This window comes from Penicillium rubens (genome assembly GCF_028828025.1).
Source record: "Penicillium rubens strain IBT 27055 chromosome Unknown utg000002l_segment0_segment0, whole genome shotgun sequence".
In the NCBI taxonomy this organism is placed as follows: Eukaryota; Fungi; Ascomycota; class Eurotiomycetes; order Eurotiales; family Aspergillaceae; genus Penicillium; species Penicillium rubens.
In genome coordinates this window covers 4,078,088-4,105,825 of record NW_026890600.1, presented here as the reverse complement: position 1 = coordinate 4,105,825, position 27,738 = coordinate 4,078,088, and the positions used below count along the sequence as shown (strand labels likewise).

At 48.4% G+C, this 27,738-nt stretch overlaps 10 protein-coding genes across 10 annotated transcripts; 6 read left to right on the top strand and 4 right to left on the bottom strand.

The window, feature by feature from the left end:
- Nucleotides 1–1,734: 1,734 nt before the first annotated feature.
- On the top strand, nt 1,735–4,073 carry N7525_004029 (DUF2461 domain-containing protein; the record flags this gene model as incomplete). Its single annotated transcript, XM_061212896.1, has 7 exons — nt 1,735–2,299; nt 2,352–2,467; nt 2,529–2,633; nt 2,702–2,721; nt 2,782–2,852; nt 2,951–3,153; nt 3,864–4,073. The coding sequence occupies 7 exons, from the start codon at nt 1,735–1,737 to the stop codon at nt 4,071–4,073; spliced, it is 1,290 nt and encodes a 429-aa protein (XP_061069917.1).
- Nucleotides 4,074–9,585: 5,512 nt separating this feature from the next.
- N7525_004028 (Zn(II)2Cys6 transcription factor domain-containing protein) lies at nt 9,586–11,076 on the top strand (the record flags this gene model as incomplete). Its single annotated transcript, XM_061212895.1, has 4 exons — nt 9,586–9,729; nt 9,799–10,125; nt 10,185–10,520; nt 10,594–11,076. 4 exons carry the CDS (start codon nt 9,586–9,588, stop codon nt 11,074–11,076), a joined length of 1,290 nt encoding a protein of 429 aa, XP_061069916.1.
- Nucleotides 11,077–13,183: 2,107 nt separating this feature from the next.
- On the bottom strand, nt 13,184–17,165 carry N7525_004027 (serine/threonine-protein kinase; the record flags this gene model as incomplete). The annotated part of the gene is made up of 5 exons (XM_002566211.1): nt 13,184–13,419; nt 13,470–13,802; nt 13,852–15,731; nt 15,791–16,519; nt 16,570–17,165. 5 exons carry the CDS (start codon nt 17,163–17,165, stop codon nt 13,184–13,186), a joined length of 3,774 nt encoding a protein of 1,257 aa, XP_002566257.1.
- Nucleotides 17,166–18,239: 1,074 nt separating this feature from the next.
- On the bottom strand, nt 18,240–18,950 carry N7525_004026 (nuclear transport factor 2 family protein; the record flags this gene model as incomplete). The annotated part of the gene is made up of 2 exons (XM_002566213.1): nt 18,240–18,630; nt 18,871–18,950. The coding sequence occupies 2 exons, from the start codon at nt 18,948–18,950 to the stop codon at nt 18,240–18,242; spliced, it is 471 nt and encodes a 156-aa protein (XP_002566259.1).
- Nucleotides 18,951–20,189: 1,239 nt separating this feature from the next.
- N7525_004025 (uncharacterized protein) lies at nt 20,190–20,624 on the top strand (the record flags this gene model as incomplete). Its single annotated transcript, XM_002566214.2, has 1 exon — nt 20,190–20,624. One exon carries the CDS (start codon nt 20,190–20,192, stop codon nt 20,622–20,624), a length of 435 nt encoding a protein of 144 aa, XP_002566260.2.
- Nucleotides 20,625–21,385: 761 nt separating this feature from the next.
- On the top strand, nt 21,386–21,811 carry N7525_004024 (uncharacterized protein; the record flags this gene model as incomplete). Its single annotated transcript, XM_061212894.1, has 2 exons — nt 21,386–21,585; nt 21,736–21,811. The coding sequence occupies 2 exons, from the start codon at nt 21,386–21,388 to the stop codon at nt 21,809–21,811; spliced, it is 276 nt and encodes a 91-aa protein (XP_061069915.1).
- A 731-nt stretch (nt 21,812–22,542) lies between these two features.
- Nucleotides 22,543–22,809, top strand: N7525_004023 (uncharacterized protein; the record flags this gene model as incomplete). The annotated part of the gene is made up of 1 exon (XM_061212893.1): nt 22,543–22,809. The coding sequence occupies one exon, from the start codon at nt 22,543–22,545 to the stop codon at nt 22,807–22,809; it is 267 nt and encodes an 88-aa protein (XP_061069914.1).
- Nucleotides 22,810–23,055: 246 nt separating this feature from the next.
- Nucleotides 23,056–23,707, bottom strand: N7525_004022 (FAD-dependent oxidoreductase; the record flags this gene model as incomplete). Its single annotated transcript, XM_061212892.1, has 2 exons — nt 23,056–23,478; nt 23,558–23,707. The coding sequence occupies 2 exons, from the start codon at nt 23,705–23,707 to the stop codon at nt 23,056–23,058; spliced, it is 573 nt and encodes a 190-aa protein (XP_061069913.1).
- A 583-nt stretch (nt 23,708–24,290) lies between these two features.
- On the top strand, nt 24,291–25,254 carry N7525_004021 (pyrroline-5-carboxylate reductase family protein; the record flags this gene model as incomplete). The annotated part of the gene is made up of 2 exons (XM_002566216.1): nt 24,291–24,330; nt 24,386–25,254. The coding sequence occupies 2 exons, from the start codon at nt 24,291–24,293 to the stop codon at nt 25,252–25,254; spliced, it is 909 nt and encodes a 302-aa protein (XP_002566262.1).
- Nucleotides 25,255–25,580: 326 nt separating this feature from the next.
- On the bottom strand, nt 25,581–27,269 carry N7525_004020 (MDR family MFS transporter; the record flags this gene model as incomplete). Its single annotated transcript, XM_002566217.1, has 1 exon — nt 25,581–27,269. The coding sequence occupies one exon, from the start codon at nt 27,267–27,269 to the stop codon at nt 25,581–25,583; it is 1,689 nt and encodes a 562-aa protein (XP_002566263.1).
- Between the last annotated feature and the right edge of the window lie 469 nt (nt 27,270–27,738).

Sequence of the window (27,738 nt, the reverse complement as noted above, 5' to 3'; positions counted from 1 at the left end):
CCTTCCCGGTTTTTCCTGCGTGGATGTATGGAGACATCCACCAGGTTTACTCAGAAAACCCTTGTCTCCGCTGTTTCCTGTTCTTTTGTCTTGAGTTTTCTTTTTTTTTACTTCCAGGGAGGCCGACCATCCATGGCTGCTGCCTTCGGGATATGCTTGGCCAGTTTGCGAGATCTCCCTGTGACTGGAACTCATCTGAGTTTCATTTTTTTCTAGCTCTGATGTCACTTCTTACTTAGTTGACTAGCTAGATTTCGTTTGCGTTGAACTCTTGCGTTTGCTTTTACTTCTTGCGTTCTTGTTATTTTTGCTTTGGGCAGGGTTTCTTTAAGCGGGCGTTGTTTTGCCTGTTTGTAGACTATGTAGGCTATGCGGCAACATGCATATAGTAGGACGCCAATGTAAGACTGATCAGGATTAGGTGGCAGCTCACTAAGGCCATGTTGGCCAGGGCAATCTCACAGCGTCACCTCTTTGTTTCCCAGGTGAGGAAGTAGGCCAATACTTTCAATGTTACTAACCTCCTACTTGCTGTCTGCCTTGATCACATCGGTGTCTTTTTTCAGTTATTTGCTCTGATTTACCTTCTATCTCTTGATCTTAGAATTATGGGTCCACCAGACATACTTGTGTCTGACCACGCAGCAAGGTCGGTCCTAACGAAGCATCTACCAGCACTTGCCGGCGGATCCAAAAACATACGTTCGTGACCAAGTTGTGGGAACGCAGACCGCATCTGCTACCAACTAAGCTCTCATTGTCGACAGCCAACCATCTGCCCTTGGTAGAGACCATCGAACGCAAGCTATAATACGGTTGAAGAGACAGAGTGAGCATGACTGCCACTCAGCCAAGCGCATTGGTCGGTACCAGATGAGTCGATTGGGAGGTTATATTGGATTAACGATCATAACGAGACGCAGCTAACGCTTCACGTTGCAGATTAACAGCCTCCGTCAAGGTGACGATGAGATCCACTGATATGCTCATGGTAGGAGCGTGTCAGATCGAACGCATGATCCTCATCTATTTCGGGCACCTTACGACCGCTATATACCATGCAAGGACGCCTATTCCGATTATGCTGACCGTATTTATGGGTTCAGGACTGGGAGAAAGGCACAAGAGACATTCAAGCGTCCCAGATATCAGACAGGATGAGACCTCATACAAGTGGTTCGGGGGTCCTCAGTCAAGTCAATGACCCTCTGCGACCCTTCATAAAGTCGGCTCTATGTCGAGCTGAGCTACTCATACTAGTGGTCAGCACAAAGCGACCACCGATATACATGTCTCATCCCTGATCGATTCGTTCAGCTATAGGTCGAGATCGGGACATTGAATGTAGGTCGTTGTTTGGACAGACAGCTGTTTTCAACTTGGCATTCTTTACAATACATATGTACTTTTTAATCATTATTTTGTTCTCAAAATACGAAAGATACATACGTACATCTGGAGGGGGGGAAACGGGAAAAAAACAAAACCGTAAGGGAGTACTAAAAGCGGAGCCGTATATTACAGGCGGTTTTAAAGGCATGCGGGCCCTTTTGGTTTTATTCGATTTATCACTTTTGTCTTCATCTACAGTATTTTTGGCTTCTTTTCTGCTTTTCTTGATTTCCAAGTTGCCAAATACAAAAATCGGAAATTTTTGACTCAACATATAGAAAAAGAAGGGGTAGAAAGACTCTGTCAAGTTCAATCGTTCTCATTCAATTCATCTGTCTAAGTATGCCTCGACGGTCGTCTCAGCCTGATCCTGCGTCGCCTGAAGCGCCTATGGCGTCAAAGCGACGCGCTTCAGCCAGACTGTCCGCCGCCGGACCGGGGGTCAAACGGGTCAAGTCAAACGCCGACCTGTCCCTCCGCCAGGCAAAGTCTACGACCAGCAAGAGCAAATACTTCGAGCCGGAAGACTCCCATGAGCCCGACTCTGAGTCCGACGGCTCTGCGGGGGGGTCCTCTGGCTCTTTGTATGAGGAAGCAAAGGAGGAATCCCCCGCCGAGGATGCGGAGCCGGAAGAACTTTCCGACCCCGAGGAGGATGCGAGGAAAAAGCCCACCGCGAGGGGGAAGCAACGACACAGCACCGGCGGCGGAAACGACCTTATAAAGGGTCAGGAGCTCTGGCGCGAGGGTGTTAGAGCGGGCCTAGAGCCCGGGCAAGAAGTTATCATCGCAAAGCCCAAGGCTCGAGAGGCGGGGAAGATTCCCTACCAGGATGAGACGCTGCATCCCAATACCAGGCTGTTTTTGATCGATCTAGCTACCAACAATGACCGCCAGTGGCTAAAAGGTGAGAAGCGCACATACACCCCAGTTATCGAGTTGCTGGCTGACTTGCGCAGCGCATGATCCGGATTACCGAGCGGCAAAGAAGGATTTTGAGACATTCGTTGATTCCCTCACGCCGAAGATTGCAGAGATAGATGCTACCATCCCGGAACTTCCTGTGAAGGACTTGGTAGGCTTGCGGTTACTCCTGTATTTTGTTTGTGACTCGCGCTCATAACCATTTGTCCCAGGTATTCCGCATCCATAGGGATGTTCGCTTCAGCAAGAATCCACTTCCATACAAGGTAGGCTATCTTCCTCCCCGAGTCTTGTCGATGTCCCTGTCGCACGTATACGTATGTGGCGGGTATGCGTATGGTACTATGGGCTGTCAGCGGTGCTTTTGCTAATCCAAAATGTACAGACGCATTTCTCTGCTGCCTGGTAAGTGTTGATATTCAATGACTTTTTTTAGGAGAGACAAGTCACCTAACATCGGTGAAGGTCTCGGACTGGTAAGAAGGGCCCGTATGCAGCATACTATGTCCACTTCCAGCCAGGCTCTTGTTTCGTTGGTAGGTTGTTCCCCGGCTGGTTCCCACTGTTGTCGTCGCTATCCTGCCTTTGCTTTCGTGATTCTCATCCATTGCGGCTAATACCACGCTGTGTATAGGCTGCGGGTTGTGGAATCCGGAGTCAGAGCCACTTGCACTGCTGCGGGAGGACATCGACGAGAACTCGGCTGGCTTGAAGGAGGTACTCCGGGCGCCGGAGATGCGACGTGAGTTTCTGAAGGGAGTTTCCGACGATGACGATGCGGTTGTGGATGCTTTTACGCATCACAATAAGGAGTCTGCTCTCAAGACGAAGCCCAAGGTATGGAAATTTTTCTGTTTTCTATTCCCCCTAACCCCAATGTGAAGTATGTTGCCCATTGAGCCAGACTTTACTCCCCATCATCACCTTGTGCTTTGGTTGCATTGTCAGCTGTTTGTTTATTATTTATGGGCTGGGACGCGAAGGTCTTCAAGACAGGGGACACAAGGTTCGCTACCGAGGTTGTGTCCATCGTCCGACCGGGATTGATTGGTCTTGGAAACGGAATTTACTCCCATCCTCATCGACCAGTACCATCATCAGGGCTTGACGGCAATGGTCTGATGAGATCATGGAGACCAAATCTTTTGGTTGACCAAGAGATGCCTTGGTCGGACTGGTAGGCGCGACCACGGGTTCTCACCCAGATCCGAAGGAAAACTGGCACATGACGGCTTGAGAGAATCCAAGAGATCCGAGTATCCCAAATGCTTGTCAAAACATCGAAAGAGATGTGGAAGACACGCGCACGGGGTTACGGGAAAGACCAACCCGTGTTTTAGGCCAATTTTCGCTCCCGGGACGCAACCATGGAACCATGGAACCCAGGAAAGCAATTTGGCAGTCTGGTCTCAATGGGGGAATCGCACTTGCTAGAATGGGATTTATTCCCACGCCGTCGAGTTTGGTTCCATGGTTCACACTTGCGCCAGGATCCACGTCTGATCCAAGGGATTCCAAGGTTTCTTGACCGCTGACACACCTTCTAGGGTTACGAGGCAGACAACAAGAACATCAAATTACTTCGGCTACGCAGTTTCACTATTGGAAAGCCCATTGCGGACGATGAACTCACTGGAGACGATGCACAAGAGAAGATTTCTGCTTTGGTTAGGGTCATGGAGCCTTTCGTAAGCCTTTGTCCAATCTATCGATTCCCGATTTCCCTTTCCCGCCGGTTTTGCCCCCCTCTTGACTAGTCTGTTTTCCATTCTGAGCTAGCCACTTTGGCGGTGTTAGCCGTCCCTTTTTTACCCACCCAAATCAGCGCTGGTGTTACTATTATTGTTTTTTCCCCCTTCCCCCTTTGACGGAATTGGAAGGGGTGTTCAGACAATAACCTTTATGCTGTATACTTTGTATTGCTGACCGCTGACCGCTTCTCGTTTCTCGAGCAGGTGACGTATCTCAATAGTGTGGTGATGCCCGATCAATGACATGATTGGGGAAAATCACCCGCGCCTAATTGGCATTGGACGGGACCTCGGGAAGGGGGAGAGGTCAATCTGTTCTATTTTACCTTCCCTTTGACTTCTGGGCATGCTTGTGTGGTAAGAGGATTGTGGAATGAAGTTGTTCGTATTTGTTACCTGTCGAATTTCTCCATTTTATTTTTCCCATTCAACATCTGCCTTAGCTCGGGTCTTTTGTCTCGCAACTCCCCGACTTGAAACCGGGATCTCATCCCCCACCTTGACGCCTCCTGCACATGGCTTCTTTCGTCAATCCCCGCCGCATTTCCTGGATTGCTACTGCAGCCCAATACTGGCGCGGGGCCAAATAACGTACCTAACACTCGCTCTGCAGTCATATCACCTCTAGTTGCTGCACGCTGCACACTGCGTACGACTACAGCAGGCGGGCAATGCTCCAAATTGAGACATCACTACTGCATTTCCCCTCAGCATGACACATATACAGTTCTAGACACTTCGACGCAATCCTGCTACCCGTGTCAGCACCCAATGGCTGCGAAGCCCCTCGCGTGCAACATGCAATTTAACCTTTTTACAATCACCCTCTCCTCCCCAGCCAAATCCCAAATGTACAGCATAGTTATACAAACAAGAGAATACAGAAATTTCAGAATTCAGTGAAGTACTCAGTTGACGCGCATGATGTCGCCACCGCAAGCGCCCGCGTTCGGCCCGTTGTCGGGCATGCCCGCTAGGCTAAACTTGGGCTTGCAGGCAATGTGGATTGCCCGGATAGTTTTACTCCGCCGTCCCAAACTTTGGACTTTTGGGATGAGCACCTTCCTTCTCTGGAATGGACTCCATTTATTTGACTGGGTGGTATTGTTTTGTTTCTTTAAAGTGCACCCTGCATGTTTTTTGTACGGAGTATGCATTGCGGAGTCTTACATATGTTTCTTGGATGCTGTTACTTTGGGCAGGGTCCAAGGGTATCAGTCCAGCATGTCTTGGTGGTCATGCATCGACTCGATACTCGGCTGCCTACGATGCAGATAAATTGAACAGCTACACCCAAGGCTATGTTCTGTCTGTCAGTATCTGTCAGTATACTGTCATCCATTTTCACGTATCGTCGCAAGACTTACATCCCCACTAGTGTTAGGAACTGGTCCCGAAGACCCCGGGTCATGTTGTTCCAAAGTTGCCTGCCAATCACAAAGACTGTATCATTCAAAAATTGATACGAGGTACGCAATTGTATGCTCAGAGAATAAGTTGACATATATGTATATGGTTTTGTAAACACTTGGGGCACAAAGCTCAAAGGTGGTGGCCCCAGACCATTAGACACATGGAGAATAAGATATACCTACTCAGGTATTGCGAGATATGAAACATTACTTTGACTGCTTAAGGGATATATATTTAGGACTATGAGCTCACCGTCAATGGCCACCGTAGGTCTATAAATTGCGTGCATTAATGCTAATTATATTCATGGCTGTTCCCTAGATATATATTCGGAACCAAAGTCTGTATCCTCGAACTATACCAAGTATTCTATCGCTCGGGGGTTCACAAGATACCTAGGTACATAGGTAGGTAGGTAGGTATACACTTAATGTAAACGTTTAGGGTAGAGATAATCACATGTCAGAATTTGTCTTGTTTGTTCAGCCATGCTGCATCGACAAGCATGATGTTTGTCGAGACTTCGAACAGCCAATCAATACAAACCCAGGGATCAAGGTCGGTGCCTTGACGTGCGGGGATCTGCCTTTAAAACCTTGAGAGAGTCTCAGTCAATTTTATGAGGCACCTGCAGTTGAGTTAGGTTGCTGTACTGTGCCCTAGGTGCATCTGTATGCAAATCACACAACATACAGTACCAATCTAGCCGAAAACACCTAGGTGGTTTCAAATGCGAAAAGTCAAAAACAAGCCGAAAGAAGCAAAAGGTACTTGAAAAAAGCAAAAAAGAATCGGTTAAGCCGCATATATATATTAATTAAATGCCAAAGTCACTAGCTCCACGCACGATCCCGAGAAATCACTTGGCAAACAGCATCCAGAAAAAGCAAGGTGAGATTGACTCGCTTTGTCTCCCGAATGGCGCCCGAATAGAGTTGGGGAGGTCAAGCGTGCAGCATGATCCTAGTCTTAGTCTCACCTATGTGACTAGACAAGATAGGAAGGGCCAATCAGATGCGAACATTTACGCGGATCACAGATGGAAAAATAATAATTATGAACTTGTCCAAGCCCAAGAGAGAAAGAACAAAAGAGCAAAGAAACATCAATGGCTCGGCTAATGATGATTTGCCGATCTCGCATATGCTTTTCCCAGGATCAGGTAGTCATCAGGCATCTCTCATCACACGACCTGCACGTTCGAGTTTGTTGTACACCGACTTTGAAAGCACTGCCTCGTTCCGGCACAGTGCAGGACAAAACTCGCCACGTCAGATCCCTAGCACAGACCTTGGCCTCCCTGTTATTATTTACCCATTACTACATTGGTGCATATTGTGTTCCCGTGACTGTAACGACATGCGGGCTGCGCCTATTAGTGCCCGACCCGTCTCCATACTTGCTGATAGACGCGCTCCCGTGTGGATAAAGGAGGGGGTTCTATGGCTAATAGAAACCTTAGAATCGAAATGAAAACTCAAGAGAAATTTAAAAGGGAATATAGAAAATAAAAAAAAATAAGTTACACTAAATGGAAAGTTGAACCAGAAAAAAGTACAAAATATGATATATTGTAAAAATAATAAAAACTTTACGATGGAACGTCGCAGCCTGCAAAAAGGCCCGGAATGGGTCCCCTAGCGTTGGGCTTTCAGTTTCGACAAGCAGCGCTCAGCCCCTGTCGGATGGGCTAGTTTTGGGAACAGCTAGCGCGTCCCCAGGACAAACAGCATCGAGTGGCCAGCATCTTTGGATCGGGTGGACCTTAGAGAGTCTCCGGAGAGTACGCTAGAATAGAGGGACAAAGCTGAACAGGCCACGCTTGAGAGTGGGGAACGGAAAGACGCGGACGGCAATGCAGTCGATTGGGTTCAAAAAACGTGGCCTCAAAGGATTGTCTTATATTGGTACTCCATTGTACGCCGTTTTACTCCGTATTACCCACACTGTACTATATCTACGTATGAAAACGGAAATCTCAACGGGGCACAATATGCATCGACCTATTTTTAGTAGGCACATATTGCAATAACCATATAATGTATATTTAAGTATCTAATGCAACTATATAGATGACGTCTATAATGATAGACTAGAAGATATATGCGAACTCGAGATGCAGACAAATACTGTACTGTAACAACCGAGGTATTTTTGCCAGATGGCACACATGCATAGATCGGCGGGAAGGCCGGAGCGGCCCGTGGGACAAGTACCCCGAAACTTGATTGATTAACCCTGTGAGCAATAGTACTCGTATTATTACGATTTACCTACTTAGGTAGGTACTCGATAGGTATATTATGAATTCCATGGTTCCGTGGGTGGGCGCCTTACCCTTTTCCCCGTCGCTATGACAATCTGCTATTATTCATATTATATATCTCAGAACCCACATTCCCGGTATATTGCAAATTACTTGGGCTGAAAACTTCATCAGGGATTGGCGGTGACGGGGGGCGTACGCTAAATAGTTCCCCCCCCGTACAACGTGGTTGTGGCTCTTGGACAAGGAACCCGCCCTGTCAGCGCAGCGCTAATGCAGGTTACCTTGGCTCATTATGGGCTTTCCGGATCCAGTGCTACAGCCCTGGGAACTTAGGGCACTCCACCCCCTTCGTTCTCTCCCTCTTGTCCTCCAAAGTCTGGTTCATTTCAGTCATAGAAATTAAGGGATCCGCTCTCGCCACACTTTTTCCTCCCACAGACTTCGCGCCATGCTTCCATTATCCAACTATGGTCCTTCTATGGATGCTCCATTCGTGTCGAAGAGTGGCGAGTGGTCCAGCTGAACCCCACTTCCTCAGCTGAAGTCTGATCGCCATGCTTTCACCGCTTGAATTTTTATTTCAGAGTACCCTACATGCAGTAGTTTCATGTACTTTGATGGACTAGGTAGTCCTGGTTAGGGCAAGAAAAACCACTACAAGGTGTATAATACTGTCATTAAATGGTTGGACTAAAACAAAATAAAATACATCAAACCAACCTCAATGCGCATGGGAATGTGTCGCCCCGACCCGAACCCATCGCCATGGAAAATGATCCTGGTTCCGCGGGGCCGGTTGCGGTTGTGCGACTACGGTCCGAGGCGGTCGTTCGTCCATGGACGGGTTACGCAACAAGGGTCACTCGGAGGAATTGACGTGCATGGATTTATCCATGCAAATGAGAGGTCACCTGCCACATTCTTGATGATGTCAAGTTTGACAATTGGAATAATCGTTCTGATCATGTAGAGCTCTTATTATTATTCTGTAGGTACTGTTCGGTAACACTGTAGAGTGGCAAAACGTGGAAAGTTTACTCTCGGGCGCTACTGCTAGTTGGGGACAAAAGGGAAAAAAAAATATAAAAATAAGAAATAAAAGAAATGAAAAGGAAATGAAAGTGAAATCAGAAAATAAGAGCGGTCGCCGTTCTCGGCTTCATAGCAACGGGAAATCTGGTACCCTAAATTGCAATCCATGGTTCAAAGCCTTGTCTCCCATGTTTCACTTGACGAAATGAGAGCGTAATGTAAGGTCATCGTACTCGATGTACCCATGCAAAGTATTCGACATGGGCACACAACCTGTTACATACAAGGCGTCCACGAGCGTATAGATACACTGTACAGTAATCCCCCCTCCATGTCTATGGGTCACTGGCGCCGCTTTAGCCCGCGCTGCCCGGGCTCCACCCCGTTCTCTAAAAATTCCCCTGTGCTTTTCCAATCAAATAATTCATTTCCTTTTATTTCCTTTATTCTCTGCCCATTCCGATCTGAGCTTCTTTTTCTTCTTCTCTTCTCTGCTTATCTTGTCGTGGGGTTTTCAACTTCCTTATATACCTGCTCACGTCATAATCACCGAGGCTCTGTCTTTTTCTTTTTCCTTTTTCCCTTTTTTTTCCTTTTTTTTCCCCGTCTGCTTTCCTATTTCCTATTTTCCTTTCTGTTTCCGTTCTTTTTGGGATCTTCCTGCATCTGCCCTTCTTCCCCTTCCCCTGCGTGACCGCGCTATGCTCACGTTGTCCGTGTGATTCGATCTCCCTTTTTTACAACTCGACGTCACATCCCTGCATCCTTGACTCACCTCGTCTTATTCTTACCCCAGCAACACAAATGTCGGGTCTTCCCCCAACAACACAAATGTCGGGCAATCCCAACGATCACGACCCTAGCCGTCAGGGTGATCCAAATCGCCAGGATCCTCGAGACCCAAGAGACACTCAGTGGAACAATCCGGGTGACCAGGCTTCCTACCCAGTATGTCCTGTCTCAGAGATTCCCAGCGCTGTGACTTTTCGATGGCTCCGGTTGCTGATAGCTTCATAGTATCCGCCGACTTCCTACCCTCCGCCACCTGACCAGGACCGTGCCTATCAATATCCCCCTCCCACACAATACGCGCCATCGCAGTATCCCCCTCCTCCGCAGTACGCCCCGTCACAATATTCCCCGGCGCAGTATCCCGATCCAAGGTATCCGCATCCACAAGCCATGAATGCTATCCACGGAGCGCAAGATCCCTACCGTCTCCCACCTCCGCCGGGTCCTTATCGCGCCGATGCATATGGACCCCAAGCAGGACAAGGGCCTTACCAAGCAGCAGCTCCGCGACAGCGAACGGCCATTGCATGCCGGTACTGTCGGCGCCGGAAGGTACGGGGAGAGATTCCTCCCCATGTCCGAGTTACCATGCACTAATTTCTACCCGACAGATTCGTTGCTCGGGGTTCGAGACCTCCGCAGATGGACGGTGTAGCAACTGCGTTCGATTCAACCAGGACTGCATGTTCACTCCGGTCTCATCGCAAACCCAAGCTTTTGTGCCTGCACACACCGCTTACCCTCATCTACGACCTGGACAGAATGGACCAGGGGGTCGCGGTGCACCGCCTGTCCTGTACGGCGCCCACGGACAACCTCTGCCCCCTCAACAGCAGCCACAGGGTCCGGAGACCACCTTGCCGCCGCCCCAAGGGATGTACTATCAAAACGGACGACCTCCCATGGATGGTGCCCCGCTGCCCCTTGCGTCAGGCATGCCCGATCCGGTAAGGCTGCCATTCCCCCTCTGGTAAGAGGGATGGACGAAACAGAAATCCGAGCTGATGTTTTGATGCGCAGAGACACCGTCGCGGCTCAAACTCGGGATTCGAGTACCCCGATCCGACCAATCTGGCTCCCGTGACACCCGCTGGGTCTGCTCCAGGATACCAAACTCACACTACGCCAAGCCCTTACGCATATCCCCCTCCGCCTGCTCACGATCGACGCACCTCGCCGCCATCGGCTTATAATTACGATGCACGCCCCTCCTCCTCACCTCACGGCTCGCCCTTCCCACCTATGCAGCCTCATCAGGCGCCTATGACTCCCCACCAGGGCAGCGTACCCCCAGTAGTCCAGGCTCAACCGGGCAGCGCGCCAATCAAGTCAAGTGGCACCCCTCAGCCAGGGGGTGTGACACCGCCGCCAAGCTCTACCCCCGGTGGTTCGCAACGAGGTGGATTGAATGTGCGCGATATGCTGAACCCTGGCGATTCCCAAGGCCGTTCCAGCACTGACAGTGACATGCTTAACGCGCTGAACCGCCGCGGTCCGCAATAGTAATTCCTACGTTGCTATTTGACATCCTAGTTGAAACTAGGAAACGCACGAAGAATGCGACGCGGGACCGGTGAGGAATGGGGATCAATCGGAATGGGCCGTGTGCTGGCCACACGGTCCGAGAGCCATGTGTCGAGTGCTGGAATCTTAAGGAAGATTTGAGGTCTCGTCGGACCTTTGTGGACGCATTAGGCTGCAAGGGGAGTTCGGGATGACATTCCAGACAATGACGAGTACCTGGACGATGAACGCGACAAGAACATCACTCTCTGATCTATTTATAAGGTCATAAAACGCGAACCCACGAGATTCACGAGCACGAATTTGAACTTGAAACTGAGATTTCCAGGCTTTATGGGCTCTGGTTCTATCGGCATATGAATTTTTACTTATCTCTTTTTTTCGATCTTTCTCGGCTTCGATATCTGAATAATCGCAATTCCCAGAATTGGATATCCTCAGAGTGTGATTTGGCATGGCTTCCAGGTGCATGCAGTTCATGTACTTTCAATTGGTTTACCTCGCATATCACGCGATTCTAGCATGAATGCATTCTGGACTCGCACCATCAGATCACTCTCTCCGGCTGTCTTCTCCGAGGAATTCATTTCACCGCTACCGGGCCGCAGAAATTGTCATTGTTATTTGAATTTCGGGTGGCTATCTGTTTTTGCAACTTGTCTTGTTTTCACTCATCGCGTTTTTGCACTGCTGTCGGCTTTTGTCCTTTCCTCGGGTTCTTCATTCCATTTTATATTACTGGGAAGGCATTCGTCTCTTTACTACTCTTTTACATCTTCTACGATGTATGTGTGGCCATCTGTTTTTTTCGCCTACGCGACTAAAAGACGTGGGTCGGCTGTGTCATCTCTTCCCTTTGCCTTGATTATTCTCGTTGGAACTGTTTTGATCTTTTTATATTTGTTGCTCATTTTCTTACAGTTGCCTGTCTTTTCGTTATCAAATATCTGCTTATACTTATATCCGGAGGTTGTCTGATCACTCTTTCTGCTATTCAGTTATTGCCGCATGCTATTCCACTTTCCGTTGGGATCTTGTATCTCTGAGCGCTTTCTGATGAAATTCTATGATGCGAATTATACCGAGTATTCCTCCCTGGCTTTGCAGATCTAGCAGACCCGGTCTGGTCTCTGATCCAGTCTGATCCGGGCAAGGGCCATTTTCTAGTTTCCTCTTTATTCTGGGGTTCGCCTTCCCTTACTTCCCACTTATCCTCTTTTCTTATCGAGAGTGGAGTGCTAGAGGGGCTGAACGGGTTTCCGGTGGGACTATTGGCTGTATGCTTTGTCCCTGCGAAGGGGGAGTCTTGGCTGCATAATGGAGCTCGAGTATTGCATTCTTTACATGCGACATCATGCACCTACCCCATCCAGCATGCTGCTTAGACCGCGTATTTACTTATGTACGATGTAGGCCAGACAGGGGCAGGCGCTTACGGAGGTATCTATGCGAAAACCTACCACGTGACTTGCCCTAATCCGGAGAGGGTTTGAGACTACAATGTTTACGTCGAGGATAGTACAATGCGTGGACAGTTACTAGCACTTGAATGACACCATTTAATACACATTTTCCTTCGGTGATTTGGAGCAGCGAGGGCGTGGATGGTGTACAAATATCGACTCGCCGAAATTAAGCATTATGCCAAGGTATCGCGATAAGTGCAAAAAAAGGAATTGAAGGGAGTGAGAAACGAGGGACTGAGAAATCTGCTGGAATTGACTAATGGGAAGGAACCCAGAAATAACACACAAGCTGAAAAGAAATGGATAATTAACAGGTAGAGAAAGTGGCTGACAGACAAGAAATGATCGAGGGGAAGAGAGAAATGAAAGTATGAAAGTGGCCTGCAATACTAGGCCTGTGTGGTTTCCGGGTCTTGGATGAGATGAAAACGAGTGTGGATGTGAATGGTCGACTGTATGAGATGAAAGGGCAGTGCTTTTGCAGGGCTGGAACGCAGCATGCTAGTGTGGGTTTTGCGAGTGAAATGTCGAAAAGTGATAGACAATAGTTGGCTAACAGTATTTGAAGATATTCCATGGTGAGATTGAAGGGACATCAAGGAAATGCGTCGTGAAATAACTTATTTGTGGTTAGGGACAGAGTCCAGAACGCGCGCCATCTTCTTTGCACGAGATGGGTCTTCAACAACCATGCCACGGCGCGCTAGTGTGCTCTGTACAGTCTCAACGACCTTGTTGAAAGACGAAGCAGCGCCACGCTCCTGTTTGAAGCGAACCAAGCTGAGGTTGGCTTGGTGACCGTGCTCAAGGACAGTGTAAAATTCAGCAGTGAACTCGACCTCTCGAAGATGGAGGACTAAAGGGCGGTTAGTACAAGTGTGGGATCGGATGAAATGAATAACTCACAATTTGCTTCGCTGACACGGCCGTGAACAATGCTGTTGGTCTTGTCCAGGTACACATCCTCCATGCCGAAATCCCTCCACTCGCGAAGGAGCTTGTAGAGTTCCTTGCGTCCCTTGACCTTTGATGTGTTCAGTGCAATCACTTGGGTAGCAGGCTTTATCTGGAAGACCCGGGCAAACCAGTTGTGGTTGGCAATTGAGCGGCGCTTGTGGCGGGATAGGCTTGGAGGGTCATCAGCTTCAACGGAGCTATCCGTGTCTGCAAGTCCCTTGCACATCAAAGAAGAGTAACGATTATCCTTGGTGGGCACGGTCTGGATGTCTGTCACCTTGTCTATAGATTGGTTAGAATATTGGACGGAAGTTGGCGATGTTGCACTCACTAGCAGGAGGTCCTTGCATATTCTGGTTGGACTTCTTGGTCAAGAGTTTCTTGAAAAAGCCACCGCCAAAGCGATCCATAGACGTCTTCCGTCTCGGGACACGCTCTGTATTCTCTGCATTGGGAGGAGAAGCAGGTTCGAGGGTAATTGGATTGTGCACAGTTGTGCCTCCACTGGGAACAATGAGGTGGCTGTCCTTGGGTGGGAGAGCAGGGGGATTATCAGAGCCCTGGGAGCGATGCTTGAACCATGACCATTTCTTCCCTTCGGAGGCCCGGTTTGTGGCTTTCTTAGGGGACAGCGGAACTTCTTCGATTGGAGCCAGCCCACTAGGTTGACCAGCATGGCGAGATCCAATGGAAAAGTTCCGATCGCCGCCCGCAGAGTCACCCATAGCAAATTCATGAACATCGGAGGAAGCAAATTTGCTGTAGTTTTTCTTCCGAATGGTCAGGGGCTTGACTTCCTCCATAGAGCGGAATGAGCTGTGTGGAACCATCCGGATTGTTGCCTTAGCATCGCCGCCCTGGGATGTAGCGAGGGAAGCCCTTGGCCTTTGGTGGCGCCGAGGGCTAGTCTCACTGGGTGTGCGGACAGGGCTTGCGCCATTCTCACTGATAGCAGGGAGGAAGGTCTCATTCGGTGAAGTGATGAAAGGATCTTGGGAAGGTGCTACATCCAACTCTCTCCGTGTACCGTTCTGGACCTGATCTTCTTCAATCAAGCGATCGAGATGAGTGATGACACCAGAAAGATAGGCAGGGACATTGTCCTTTCGGCCCCGGCTGTGCTCAATGAGCTTTTGGCGTGTCTCAGTAAGTTCCTTGATATTGTAAGATCGGGCTGACTCCTTGGAAGTATTAGACACCGGGATCGTTGAAGTAGGCTGAGCTTGCTCGGGGCTTGCCATTGAGACTGGAGTTCCTGGTGTTTCGTATCCAGATGCGCCGCTCGTAGTGCGAATGGTTGTAGCAGAGCTTCCATTGAATGCCTCCTCGCAGATCTGGCTGAGCTCATGGGAGACTTTTCGAGTATCCTCCTTCCATGTGTAGTCTGTATCACGAACTTTCCTGATTTGCCCCAAGCTCTTAACCTTCGGACCATTCGCTCGCACCACGGTTGGCTGTGCGGGTAGGGGCGGGCTGCTTGGCATGTCCGGGAGATCAAGGCCATCTGCCATAAGTTGCAAGCTGCAGGTGCTCGGTGACCGCTTAATCTCATTTTGCTGCGTTGGTGTCGCAATCTTTCTCTTCTTGGGTTTGGCCGATGTAGATCCATGAGACCGGTTGCGAGCGTGGCGGAAAGAAACGTTGCGACGATAGCTCATGGAGTGTGTCGACATTCCGCGAGCGCGGGAGCTAGAATGAGGTACCTTGGAGGAGACGAAAGACTTCATGGAGCTGGGCCCGTGCTTACGCTTTTGGAGAACAGTAAATGGTGAGCCATCCGGCCCATCTGACTCCTCCGGCTCTTGCTCCTCCGCAATGGAAGGTGGAGGCTTCACCCTCGGCGATGACAGAATAGCTTCGGGGTTTTCTGATGACTCTCGGTGCACAGTAACATTGGCATATCGTGCTTCGGAGCCTGTGCCACCATGCTTGGGTGACCGGTATGGGTCATAGCTCTCCACAGTACCTGAGGACATCGGTTCCTTGAAGGAGCTGAGGCGGCGAGGGAACTCTTTAACAGATGGGAACTGAGCCCGATGCTTAGAGCTACCCTGGCCCGTCTGGCTGCGGCCTCGACGAACTCTACCACCGGGGCGGGAGATGTGATGATAATCACTAGCCGAGTACTCTAGAGGCTGCCCTTGGTAGTTTTCCAGCTGCTCATCCCGGAATTTTGCCAAAGCGTTGTAGAACATCCGCTCGTGGGTCGGTCTGAGTGTGATTTGTTAGCGTCATTGAGCTCGTCCTGGGAATTAGCAGGGGGTACTCACTCAATGCACAGAAGCCTTTGAATTAGGTCGTCGACCTTAACATCATGCCACAAAGTCTGCAGATTGCGAAGGATATCAAGATCAATGTCCTGCCGACTGGACAGGGTTGGACCGCAGTCATTCACCGACAGGGCAGGTGGAGGGCCAACATAGTGATCAACCATGGCATTGTGAAGTTTTTCATATTTGGTTAACAACGGATGCAACCAAATGTTTTGCATAGATATCCGATCTTCGGGACGCTTTTGGAGAATACGCTGGATGAGGTCGGCTGCTTCATCGCTCAACTCGGGAGGAATGATATAGTCTCCTTTCTTCACAAGCCGCAGGGTGCTTCCCAAGTCCCCTCCATCAAAAGGCAAGTAACCAGTCAAAAGGGCATAGAGAATTATACCACAGCTCCACATATCAGCTCTGTCGCCGCGGTATTTTCGACCATAAATGATCTCCGGTGCTGCATAATGAGGGCTACCACATGAAGTGTTCAACCAGTGGCCTGCTGGTTGCAGTGCGGCCATACCAAAATCAGCAAGCTTGACATTATGGTTTGAATCAAGCAAGATGTTTTCGGGCTTCAAATCGCGGTGGCAGATATTGAAACGATGGCAATACCCAAGGGCCGCGATGATCTGTCGGAATAGTCGCACGGCCTCTTCTTCTGGTAGTGGACCATTGTTAGATACATAATCAAACAACTCTCCACCCTCAACGTGCTCAAGCACAAGGTACCTAGCTATGATGTTAGTGTGTTTTCGATTCCGAAGGTGGTGTGCACAAACAATTCTCCCCGGTTTTCCCAAACATCATAGAGACTGATCACATTCGGATGTTCAATCAACTTCATGATGACCACTTCACGTTCAATTCCACAGGGCATTTGTCGGGAGGCTGAGTTGGTAGGGAAGTTTCCCATATTACGGTCCATCGCCGCAATACTCTCACTCTGAACCATAGCAGCTGACTTCTTTGAAACGATCTTGATAGCGGCCGTGTGCCCGGTGACAGCATGCTTGGCCAGTCTAACCCGCCCAGTGGCCCCCTTTCCCAGTGTTCGTCCCAGCTGCCATGGTCCCACGTGTGTTTTTCTTTTTCCTTTGGTTGATAGAATGGATGCCGCAGACATGATGGAGTTTCGGGCCGAGTCGGGCTGCAGGTCGGTGGCCACGGAGAGGCGCTCATTCTCCTTGTTTCTTTGCGGGGTTGGAGTCATAAGAACAGACATCCGGTCCGGACTCTTCAGCTGCTCGGATTCCTGGATCCTCAAGCGCGGTGTCTCGATATTTGGCGACTTGGAGTTGTTCATCCGGCTTGACACATCTCTCAAGGGCTGACGCCTGTGCTGATAGTCATTAACATCCGACATTATCTGGTCCATATTTGTGGTGGTGCAAGACGTGTTGGCGTGTTTTTCCACGTCCCCTTAAGCTTGGGCGGATTAGTCGTCAATCTAGATCCCCATTAGCTGACCATCCAACATCAACAATGATATCTGTACCCAACGCACAGAAAATTAGATGAAACGCAAAAAGTACCACTCCTTCGAGTGTCAAATGAAAAGAAGCTACGTGTAAAGATCGACTCCAGAACTCTTCTGGGAAAGGAAAGAAACAAAAAGAGTGACAAGGACTGGTCAATACCACATCATCGACGAAGATGCGGAAAAAAGAAGAAAAAAGATCTCGAGCAAGGAACCCCTAACGACTGAACTTGAGATGAAAACACAAGAGGAAACAAACCATCGGGAGGTGCCAATGTTCATGAAGGACAAGAGGTTGGCTTGCATGCTTCGGCTGGACTGGAATGAGAGAGATTCCTTCCTTCCCATCGGAATGTCCATGTCCTCAGCACTCTACGGAGTATTGTTTACTGTCTTGTTTGACTCCATGGCATGTTTGCCTATTTTGTCGGATTTGACCTATGAGCGTGGAGCTGACGAGACAGAACCGTCCAAAATTCCAGATGTCACTATTCACACTTTACACCTCCCGAGACTGGCGCCTACGAAGGCGCCTATATGAATGAACTTGTTTTTTCTTTCTTTCTTTCTTTCTTTTTTTTTTAAGATGAAAAGAACACAATCTCAGGTCCAGACTCAAATGTTATATGTACTCAACAGTTTAAACTAGTATAATGCTTTCATTGTCAACATCAATTGCGATCGACGGGGGAGATGGCATTCCCCCAAAGAAGGGGGACAATAACAAATCAATCAACCAGGGCTATTAGCCATTTTATCTGTACAGGGATCTATTTGTATTGAACATTCCACAGTCCAAAGCCATTCACCTTCTAATATCCGGTTCTTGAGGCCAAATTAAGAGTCCAGACCAACACGGCAACGGCATATCGTTCTGATATCTGTAGTGATAATACACAACCACATCCCCATCCCCAGGTCGAGTTCAACTATTCATATATATATATATATATATCTGTATGCATCGTAACATTACCAATGCTGCTCACTAATATGTACATTGTTCACATTAACCTCATCTGCAAACCATCGCCCTTCACCATTACCTTCCGGTCCGATTAGAACGTCGTTTCCACTCATCATACGTTTGCGCATCTTTCCTGTCTGATCAAAAGTCCAATCTTCCAATCCATAGCATCGCTTCCAGCGCATTCCATCTTCTGCATCCTGAAACTCGTACCAGAACTGCACAGCGATGCGATCATCCCGGAAAGCGAAAAGTTCCTTCCGAAGTCGATAACTACGCTCTCGTTTCCATTTCGCTTGCAAGAACGCGATGATAGACTCCGTCCCGGTGAAAAACGAGTCTCGAACACGCCAGATACATGTTGGGGTGTATCCTTGAGCGACTCGGGCAGGGTCCCTAAATCGCACATGGTCAGAGCGGGGAACGAACTCACTACGTCATTTATTCTCGCAAAGCAAAGAGCAAGAGTCCATCTCAAGAAAGATAATCCCTTCTTGTTTTGAGATATGCCCGCACCTGCCCGAGGTGCACAGACAAACAATACAAGTCGGCAAGAATGCAAGGGATGAAACCTTGCCCTTTCTTTTGAACACATGGTCTGTCAAGGGCCGTAGAGATAGGAAATCTGAGACGTACCTCGTATTCCACATATCCTGCGCTGCTTTGACCTTTTTCTGCGCAGTCTCCTCGGTAAATGGCGGTTTGAGATCTGCCATGGTGGGAATTTGGGATATGGAATCAGATTTGTGAAGTTGGATTGTGAGGGAAGCTTAGCCCCTTCCCAGCCAGCCTTACCTACCTAAGTACCTGGGCCCGTAGACAGCGTTAGTCATGTCCACGTGAGGCTGTAACACCAAGGGTTTCGTCGCCTACGAGAAAATCTCCCAACGGTGTGCATGAACATAGCCACAAAATAATTTCATACGTGATTGGGGTTTAGGCAAAATCGATACTTAGTACCTTAGTGATTAGACTGGCAGCCATATAAACGGCAAGCAGATATCGTACTGGATTTTGTCACTAAGAATATACATACTCTGGCCTCAGGGTATCTGATATAGGCTTATTCAAGAAGTAAATAAATGTCTTCTGGTTATTCATGCCTAAAAGTGGTAGGATATAAGTTCAGCTATTTGTTTATAACTGAACTTTGGGCTGAATATTGCAGTAATGTGAGAAATATATATTTGCTTTCCAACCAGCATCCGATCTACCACTATGTCAAAAAAGATATGCAAATCCAGCGCTAACTTTTATTTGAGACGGGATTAAAGAAAATAGACACTAAGTTGCAAGAATACAACCATAAATTCATATATGGTGGCCGTATTTATGATCGTTGCGGCTTCCAACCTTCGAAGGGTTGGAGTTCCTCTAGTTGCGCCAAGCCACAGCGCCAAATGAACCATGACTAGGGCGAAGTCCGAGGGCACCCATGACAGTTAAGCCTTTGTTGTAGGAACACGATTATGCATTGCGGTTGCGGGCAACTGCGCCGAAGGGGTTGTGTTAAGCCACATGGTGTCTAGGCTTATAATTCTAATGGTTCTTCCAACCCCTTCAGAAAACATCCTGGTCAATGTGTTCAAATGAATATCCATACTAAAAGTAAGACTCTTACCACGACTATCAAGTCTTACATGCAATCGTAGACTACTTCGTTTTATCCCAACTACGCAACAGTAACCCTCTCGCTTAGAACCACCGGGCATTGTTGAGAGGTAATTATTTCATTTGCCCGCTTCTTAGGTAGTGTCAAATTTTCACAAAAAAGAAGGAAGAACATCTGACATCAGGGTGAGTCGTTCACCAGCTAGACCTCAACTTTTAAGGATGATCTTCCCATATCTCATTAAAGTACATGAATACATCTCGACCTTCCATACCTGACAACCTGACACGAAAATAAGCTAGTATCTACTAGCATTCAGCTTCTGCGGTCAACAATAGTCAACATGCAATCTGCGGGCAAGCCGACTCAACCAGGAATTGACCTGGCCCTGCCAAGAGAGAAAACTCAAGAAGAAATCAATATTGAAAAGAGTGGAGATATCGATGCTCTTCAACGGTATCGGCGGAACGTCGTTATCGGACGGTCGCGCTATACTGGTCGAGTGGTTGAGCTTCTCCGGATAGAACAAGACCTTCGAAGCACTGCCCAAGAAGAACAATACCTCTCTCAGAAAACCAAAATTACAGGCAGATGGCCATTACTTAGGCATGATATACAGGCCGAACTCCAGACTTTGAATAAGAGGTATTGGTTGCTAGAGCGCCAGTGGTGGGAAGCCCGAAACTCATTTGTGGAGGGGCCTCTGATACGAGCATTTGACCTATGGCGATCACATCCTCTATGGTATATGCACGAGTTCTGTTCGAGGATTGTGTAAGGCGGGGAGGATGCTGTGGCCGTAGCTGTGGATGTTGCGTTGATCGCAATATTGATAAGACAAGGCAGCTTGGAGCTGGACATTGTACTATAGAGTGTGGATGTTGTCGTCAAAGCCGGGGCTTTGACCTTACTAAAAGCGAAAAGAAGAAATTGCTTAAGGACTTTCATGTCATGGATGACAATAGTCTTTACCGTGAGAGGATCAACCGAGTTTCAATATGGGGGTTATCTCTTGATAGTCATGACAGCCCCTTCGATCTGATTATAACTCTCCCAGGATGCGAGAGGGGGCTTTCAAAAGAGCGAATGTCAACAGCCAAGGACGAATCCGCTGAGGTATTCATGCTTGGTGACGAAGAGGACTGGGAAGAAGTTGTGGTACCTTAAGCGTCTGTGCCAGACCAAGGTGCCAGATCAAAAGGTGCCTACTTGCTAACTTGGAATTTTCTTATGGAATGAAGTCCCTTTGGATTTGAATCCCATTAAAGCAAGTTGTTAACACCGTGAGCATAACCTACTTGGACATGTATTGTTCCTTCCTATTTAGGACCATCCGTGCCTGCCATTGTACTTCATATCTCACGTGGACCTTCCACTACCTGACAACCTTACGTAGAGCAAGATTCTGATTCTGTAAACTTCGCAAACTATCATCGAACAATAAATTTCTCATCGTGAGTCTTGCCAGCACTCTTTCTACTGGTCTTTTTAAAGGTCTTTTTGGATGTCTTTTTGCTAACATAGTCTGCCCTACCTAAGATGTCTGCGAGTGCCCACGCTATCGGCGATGCCCCGCCCGAAGAAGGCTCCTTTGGCCCCAATATCTCGTTTCTTGAGCGTCTGTTGGCCGCTGTGACCCCAGACTTCGCGGCGTCATTTCTTTGGGACCTGGCCAACATGTACATTTGGGTGCTGTTCGCAAGACGCCTCGACGCCATGATAGAGCAGTGGACTGACTTGTATGCACTCTTCCCAGTCCTCTTCCCAGCCCTCTTTCCAACACTCTTTCCTACACTCTTTCCAACAGACTTTCCAACAGACTTTCCAACAGACTTTCCAACAGACTTTCCAACAGACTTTCCAACGTCGGCTACTAATAGAAATTATAGTTACTTCCCCCTTCCGGGCCGCGATGCGCGACCCGCCGGAGGCAATGAACCCGCCGAAGGCAATGGTCAAGGCTGAAGTCTAGTACCAGATAAGTCCATTGTGCATCTTGTGTGTGCTAAATTATAGGTACTATATACTATTAACTGAAAATATACCTACCTACATATTATTAGGTCGGTATTCTTTATGTTTGTGCATCCCTTTTCTCTTTTCTTGACGCACTGGATTGTTCGGAAGTGCTAACAAATTACGCTACAGATCGGACCAGCTTTCCCTCTTCTTGTTTTTTATTCTATTTTTTTTTTTTTTTTTTATAAATAATATGTGGGCTCTCAATATATAATTACAGAGAGCAAAAGAGATGCAACAACAATCATTATTCCTTCATGTTGGTTTTGACCTTCGTAGCATTAGCAAGTATGGATGAAGCACCAACATATTGTATCAATATAGTCAACCCCCATGGTAGCGTAGCACGAAGTGTAATGTAGAATGAGAATCAATTGGAAGCTGAGTATCTAAGAACAGTACATATTTTTGGAACAAAAGTACATGTATTAACAAATGCATTGTTCTCAATCACTACTGTAGGGCTCTTTGTCTCGGACAAAGCAAAGTCTAGGATGAAAGTAATCCAAATCCAATGCCATGGATTTCATTGAGCTCCAGGGCTTTCTTGATATTCTACAAATACATGGGTTTACTTCCAAACCCCATATTCTCCTACAGTCTTCCCCACCCAAGGCTAGTACCGCAAGTACTTACCACAGAACTCTACCTTTTTCAAACAAAACTTATTACCCACCATGTGCAAAGTGCGTTATAAATGGTACCGCGGCCACTGTGGCATCAGTGGTTGTGGGCACACAGAAGCAGTGTGGATCGAGCGCTGCAAAGCAGCGAATGCCCGTGAGAGACGAGTACCTTGCCCGAATCCACGTCCTGTCCTCCGTATCACCGAGTCTTTTGCGATGGGTCTTTGTCGTCCCTGTCTTGGTTGGGCGGTGTTGATTCCAGGAGCTCCTGAATTGCTTGACCCTGAGCGGGTTGATAGGCCTCGTCGGCAACGCTAAATATTGACTCATGGGCTTCCTAATCTGACTTCTCGCGTCTAAAATAATTCATAAATAAAGTGAAATTGTCTTACTTTTGAAGATCATAGTAGACCTAGGTTGAATTTTGGAAGTTGGGCCTTCAGAAAATAGTTCGATTGTACATTGTAGGTCTCGACATCAAGGAGTCCAAGTCGGTTCGATGATCGGGTATTATTGGATGATCCTCAATATACCGAATGTTGCCTGATCCTCGATGGAACCCCTTCACAACCTAGACAAGGGTTGAGGTGGAATCGCCGCAGTTTGTTGACCGCTCGTTGCCTCTAAGAGATCTACGACCAGTGGTCCCACCAAAGACATCTTAGACTTTTGTACCAAATTCCCCGACAGCAGTATAACCGAGGAAGATGTGTGTGGCACGTATTCCACAAAGGAATTCGGGTTGGTGTTGGTATAGCAAGAAAGGGGTATGGCCAAGGAGTCGGGCGCATGCGACTGGCCAATTTCCGATGTACCGGTATCTCCAGCCCCCGCATCGATAATGACGAGCGACGAGGGATAAAACCCGGCATTCCTTGTGCGGATTCCAGCGTTCTTTTTACCGGCCAAGGTGCTCACGTAGGCTATTTGGTCGACTTGTTGCCCCAGGAAAAATCGCACGCCTGCATCTTGTGCTGCACGATAGACCTATATTTCAATATAGCCATCAGCAATCATTCTATTTCCGCTTTTTCTTTATTAATATAACCGGTTATTAGGGGCACACTACATTTGTCAAGTCTCCAAAGGGGATGTAGTCATCTTTCGTGAACACGGAGACATTTGTGTAGCCTCGTAGAGAAAGATGCAGGGCTACCGAGAGGCCAAAAGCACCAGCGCCGACAATAACGATATAATCTGAAGTTGAAACGCCCATGATGAAGTAAAATAAAGTACATTTCTTTTATTTGTGGGTTATTGAGCTGATATAGTATATTCTCCCCGCATTTCCCCCAAACAGGTTAAATTATACGGAGTTGGAGAAAAGTGCCCTCACCAGATAGGAGAGGGGAAAGTATGATCGGGCGGACTCCCGAGCACTCCCGATGTTTTCTCCAATTCTGCTGTTCTATATATATTTCGTAGCTCTTGAATCGACCTTAAATCGAATTCGTAGAAAGGTGCTCATTCCAAACAATTATAGACTTGGCCCTTATGGATTGAAGGGACCAAAAAAAGGGCTAAGCCTACTCCACAACATATAGTCAAATTGACTGGGATGCATCCAGGAAGTACTCGAAGACTCAGAAATAAATACCAACAAGCATAAATTTCGGAGAAAGCACTTTCGAATGGCTTGAAATATCCCGACACCCATGAAGCTCAGCTTCGATCCAAGCGGGGTATTCAATGTTCTCCACACTCGGAAGGGCCCCCGATGTGCTTCAGAATTCCAAGTTGTCTTGTGGTTTGGTTTCATTCCAATAACTTATTCACTTGGATTGAACCTCAATTAAATCATGGATGTTCAAAATGGAACCCTTTGTATCCTAGGTTGTGGTAAGTAGGTAAGCTCAACACGCAAAATACACCGACTAATGCTCCCACTTGGTAGGAAACCTGGGCATTGCCATCATAGATGGCTTGGTAAATGCACCCGCAGAGAAGTCTAAAGAGTTACCATTTACTCGATACATTGCATGCGTGCGCAGTGAAAACTCAGAGAAGAGGCTGGCCGAGCGATTCGTCAAGTACTTGGACAAAATAAGCCTTTCTCGTGGCCACAATGTACAGGCCGTACACGACGCCGATGTGGTTATTCTAGGCGCAGACCCAGCCGATATTGAGACCGTTCTGACGCAACCCGGGCTCCGTGAGGCCTTTGCCGACAAGCTTATCATCAGCATTGCAGCCGGCTGGACAAGACAAAAGCTCGAAGCCACAATATACGGCAGCGCAACCACCGCCGATAACACAGCTGGCAGAGCCTGGGTGGTGCGTACATTGCCGAACATCGCAGCCCAGGTGTCCCAATCACTTACGGCTATTGAAACATCGGAGCCTGCATTGCCCGAACAGTATCTCCAGATAACGACATCGATCTTCGAGCAGATTGGCAAGGCTGTCCACGTTGATCCGAGGTTGATGAATGCTACTACCGCTGTTGGAGGCTCAACTCCGGCTTTCTTCGCTGTGGTTTGCGATGCAATGATCGATGCCGCAGTGGCGGTTGGTATGCCGCGGGACCTGGCTCATACCATGATCTTCCAGTCGATGCAAGGGACGGCAACGATGCTTCAGAGCGGCATCCACCCGGCCCTATTGAAGGATCAAGGAACGTCTCCCGAGGGCTGCACGATTGGCGGATTGATGGTGATGGAAGAGGCTGGCGTGCGTGGGCATGTTGGACGGGCGCTTCGGGAAGCTGTTACTTTGGCTCGTTTGATGGAAACAACGGCCCATGTCAATGATACAAGACATTGAGCTGCTATTTTGGGAGTCAATGGTGGCCAGTACGCTGGATGTGAAAATTGTTGTTTTTGTCATTGGGATTGAACCAGAGGGCAGCGTTCAATAATATGCACATGTGAAACATTACATCAAAGAAAAGAAACATACTATTTGCAACCGCTATCCATCAAATTTGGGACCACCACAGATCCACTAATCCCATGCTCTGATAGAGTTTCAAACCTTTCTGAAATATAAACATTAGAACCTTGAAGCATCGGTGACGACTCCTGACTCCTGACTTCTGAGAAGGTAACGAGATAGCCACAGCCATCTATACCAAACGGAAATTGCCAGTTTCACCCTTCTCTATGTATTGTAGCATCGGGTAATCCAAACTCTGTATGCAGATCTTCCGTGAGCTCCAGTTGCTTAATGGGTATACAGAGAAGCAACCCGACACCACCAAACGGAATCGAAATCCACCAAACCCATCGTAAACTATCTTGATAAACGCCGAGCACTTCTGCCATAAGATTAGGGGTATCATGCAAAGTACGCATCAGGCCTTCGCTGGCCATGGCATATGCACCGCCATTAGCAAGCTTTGCACGCAGTGTCACATCACTGACGCGATACAGCAGCTCCTGAACACGTGCGTTGAAGATAGTGGTTGGAATAACAATACCCCATATACAACCAAAGCTGCGCATAAAGGCCCAGGTGGAGGTTGCAGTAGCCACATCGGACTCGGGCAGCGATGCCTGAATCGGAGGCAGAGTGCTGGAGAAGATCATACCAGAACCAGCGCCGAAGATTATCTGGAAGCCAGCCCAGTCGCGAGCAGGTGAATGGTCATCTAGGAGCGAAAAGAGACCACTGGCAATAGTGAGGAGTATATATCCCAGGAAGTGGAAGACTCGGTATTTGCCAGTCATAGCAATGATCACTCCCGTGACGATGCCAAAAGGCGCAATTGCGGCAGTGATAGGAAGCACGTATAGCCCGGATTCCGTGGCAGTCGAGCTACGTACAGCCTGGAAGTAGACTGGTAGGAAATATCCAACCCAGTACAGCAGGACAGACTGAAGAAAGGCAATCCACAGTGCACACGACCCAGTTCCGCTTGAGAACAGCCGGAGGGGAATCGAGGGCTCAACACAGAATCGCGACATTTGATGGCCGTAAAAAAGGAACAGGCCCCCGAGACCTAGGATAAGAGGCACGAGAACTCGCCATGAAGACCAAGCGTACGTTGTCCCGGCCCAAGTGAGGGCGAGCAAAATGGAGATAACGGCAGCTGTAAGGATGGTATTACCAAGAAGATCCACGCGCTTGAGCTGGTGCCAAGTGGTGCCGCTGTTTCGCGGGTGTGAGACTCGAAGGAATAACACTAGCAGTACAAGTGATGCAGCACAAAGCGGCAGGTTGATATAGAATACCCAACGCCACGAGGCATACTGGGCGAATGCGCCGCCTAGAACGGGGCCGATCACCGTTCCGACTGCCCACACAGCTGCCATGAGCGCGACATATTTACCTCGCTGACGGAGGGGAACCAGGTCACAGATGACAATATCCACGAGGGTGTTGATACCGCCGCCGCCGATGCCTTGGATTGTCCGTCCCGCAACGAGAAGTCCAGTGTTCTTTGCGCCACCGGCCATGCCACTCCCCAAGGCAAATATGACAACCGAGATAATCAACATCCATCTCCGACCGAATATGTTTGCGGTCTGGCCAAATAGTGGCAGGACAACTGTGGATGACAGAATGTATGAGTTTGTAATCCACATGTACAGCTCGCCGGCATCAACATCAAGGGCGATGGTGGGAAGAGCGGTCGAGAGAATGGATGTATCAAGGGCCGAGAGGAAGGTCGTCACGCATAGTGCTGGGAACACGGCCCAGAAGCGCCATGTTTTCTTTGGGGTGAGACGGTCATGGTTAGGTCGCGTTGATAACTCTTCATGTTCTTGATGTTGTTCTGCTGGTGCGCGAAGAGGCTCTTGTACAACCGGTTCGGTCGCTGCCGATGGCTTTTCCATGTCTTTTCTCTGGACGGTAAATCTACTGCTGCCATGGTGTGGACCTATGGATGTCGTGAAATCAGATATTAGGGCATGAATATGGAGCTTACACTAGAATCCCGAAATCCGCTCCTCAAACCCGCTCCCCAAACCCGCTCCAGGGGAGAATGGTCCACGGGTGTTGATCTTTATCTAAAGGGAGTTAGAGGTGGCGTACGGGTCCGGGAAGGCGATCTGGCGGTATCCATGGATTCTGCCTGACAGGATGACCAGGAGTGCTGGTCCACCAATGATATTCTAATACTGGTAAACTGTGTGGGTCTCATGAAAACGGCATTAACAAATGCGGAAGGCGGTGAAAATTTGATTCAACTTTCGCCCCGGAACTCCGGAGACTATGCTAATCTTTTGTTCAATGGAAGACGGCAGATTATCCCAAGGCATTGCCAACGCCTCCCTATTACGCCTAATTCTGGCTGAACCCGCC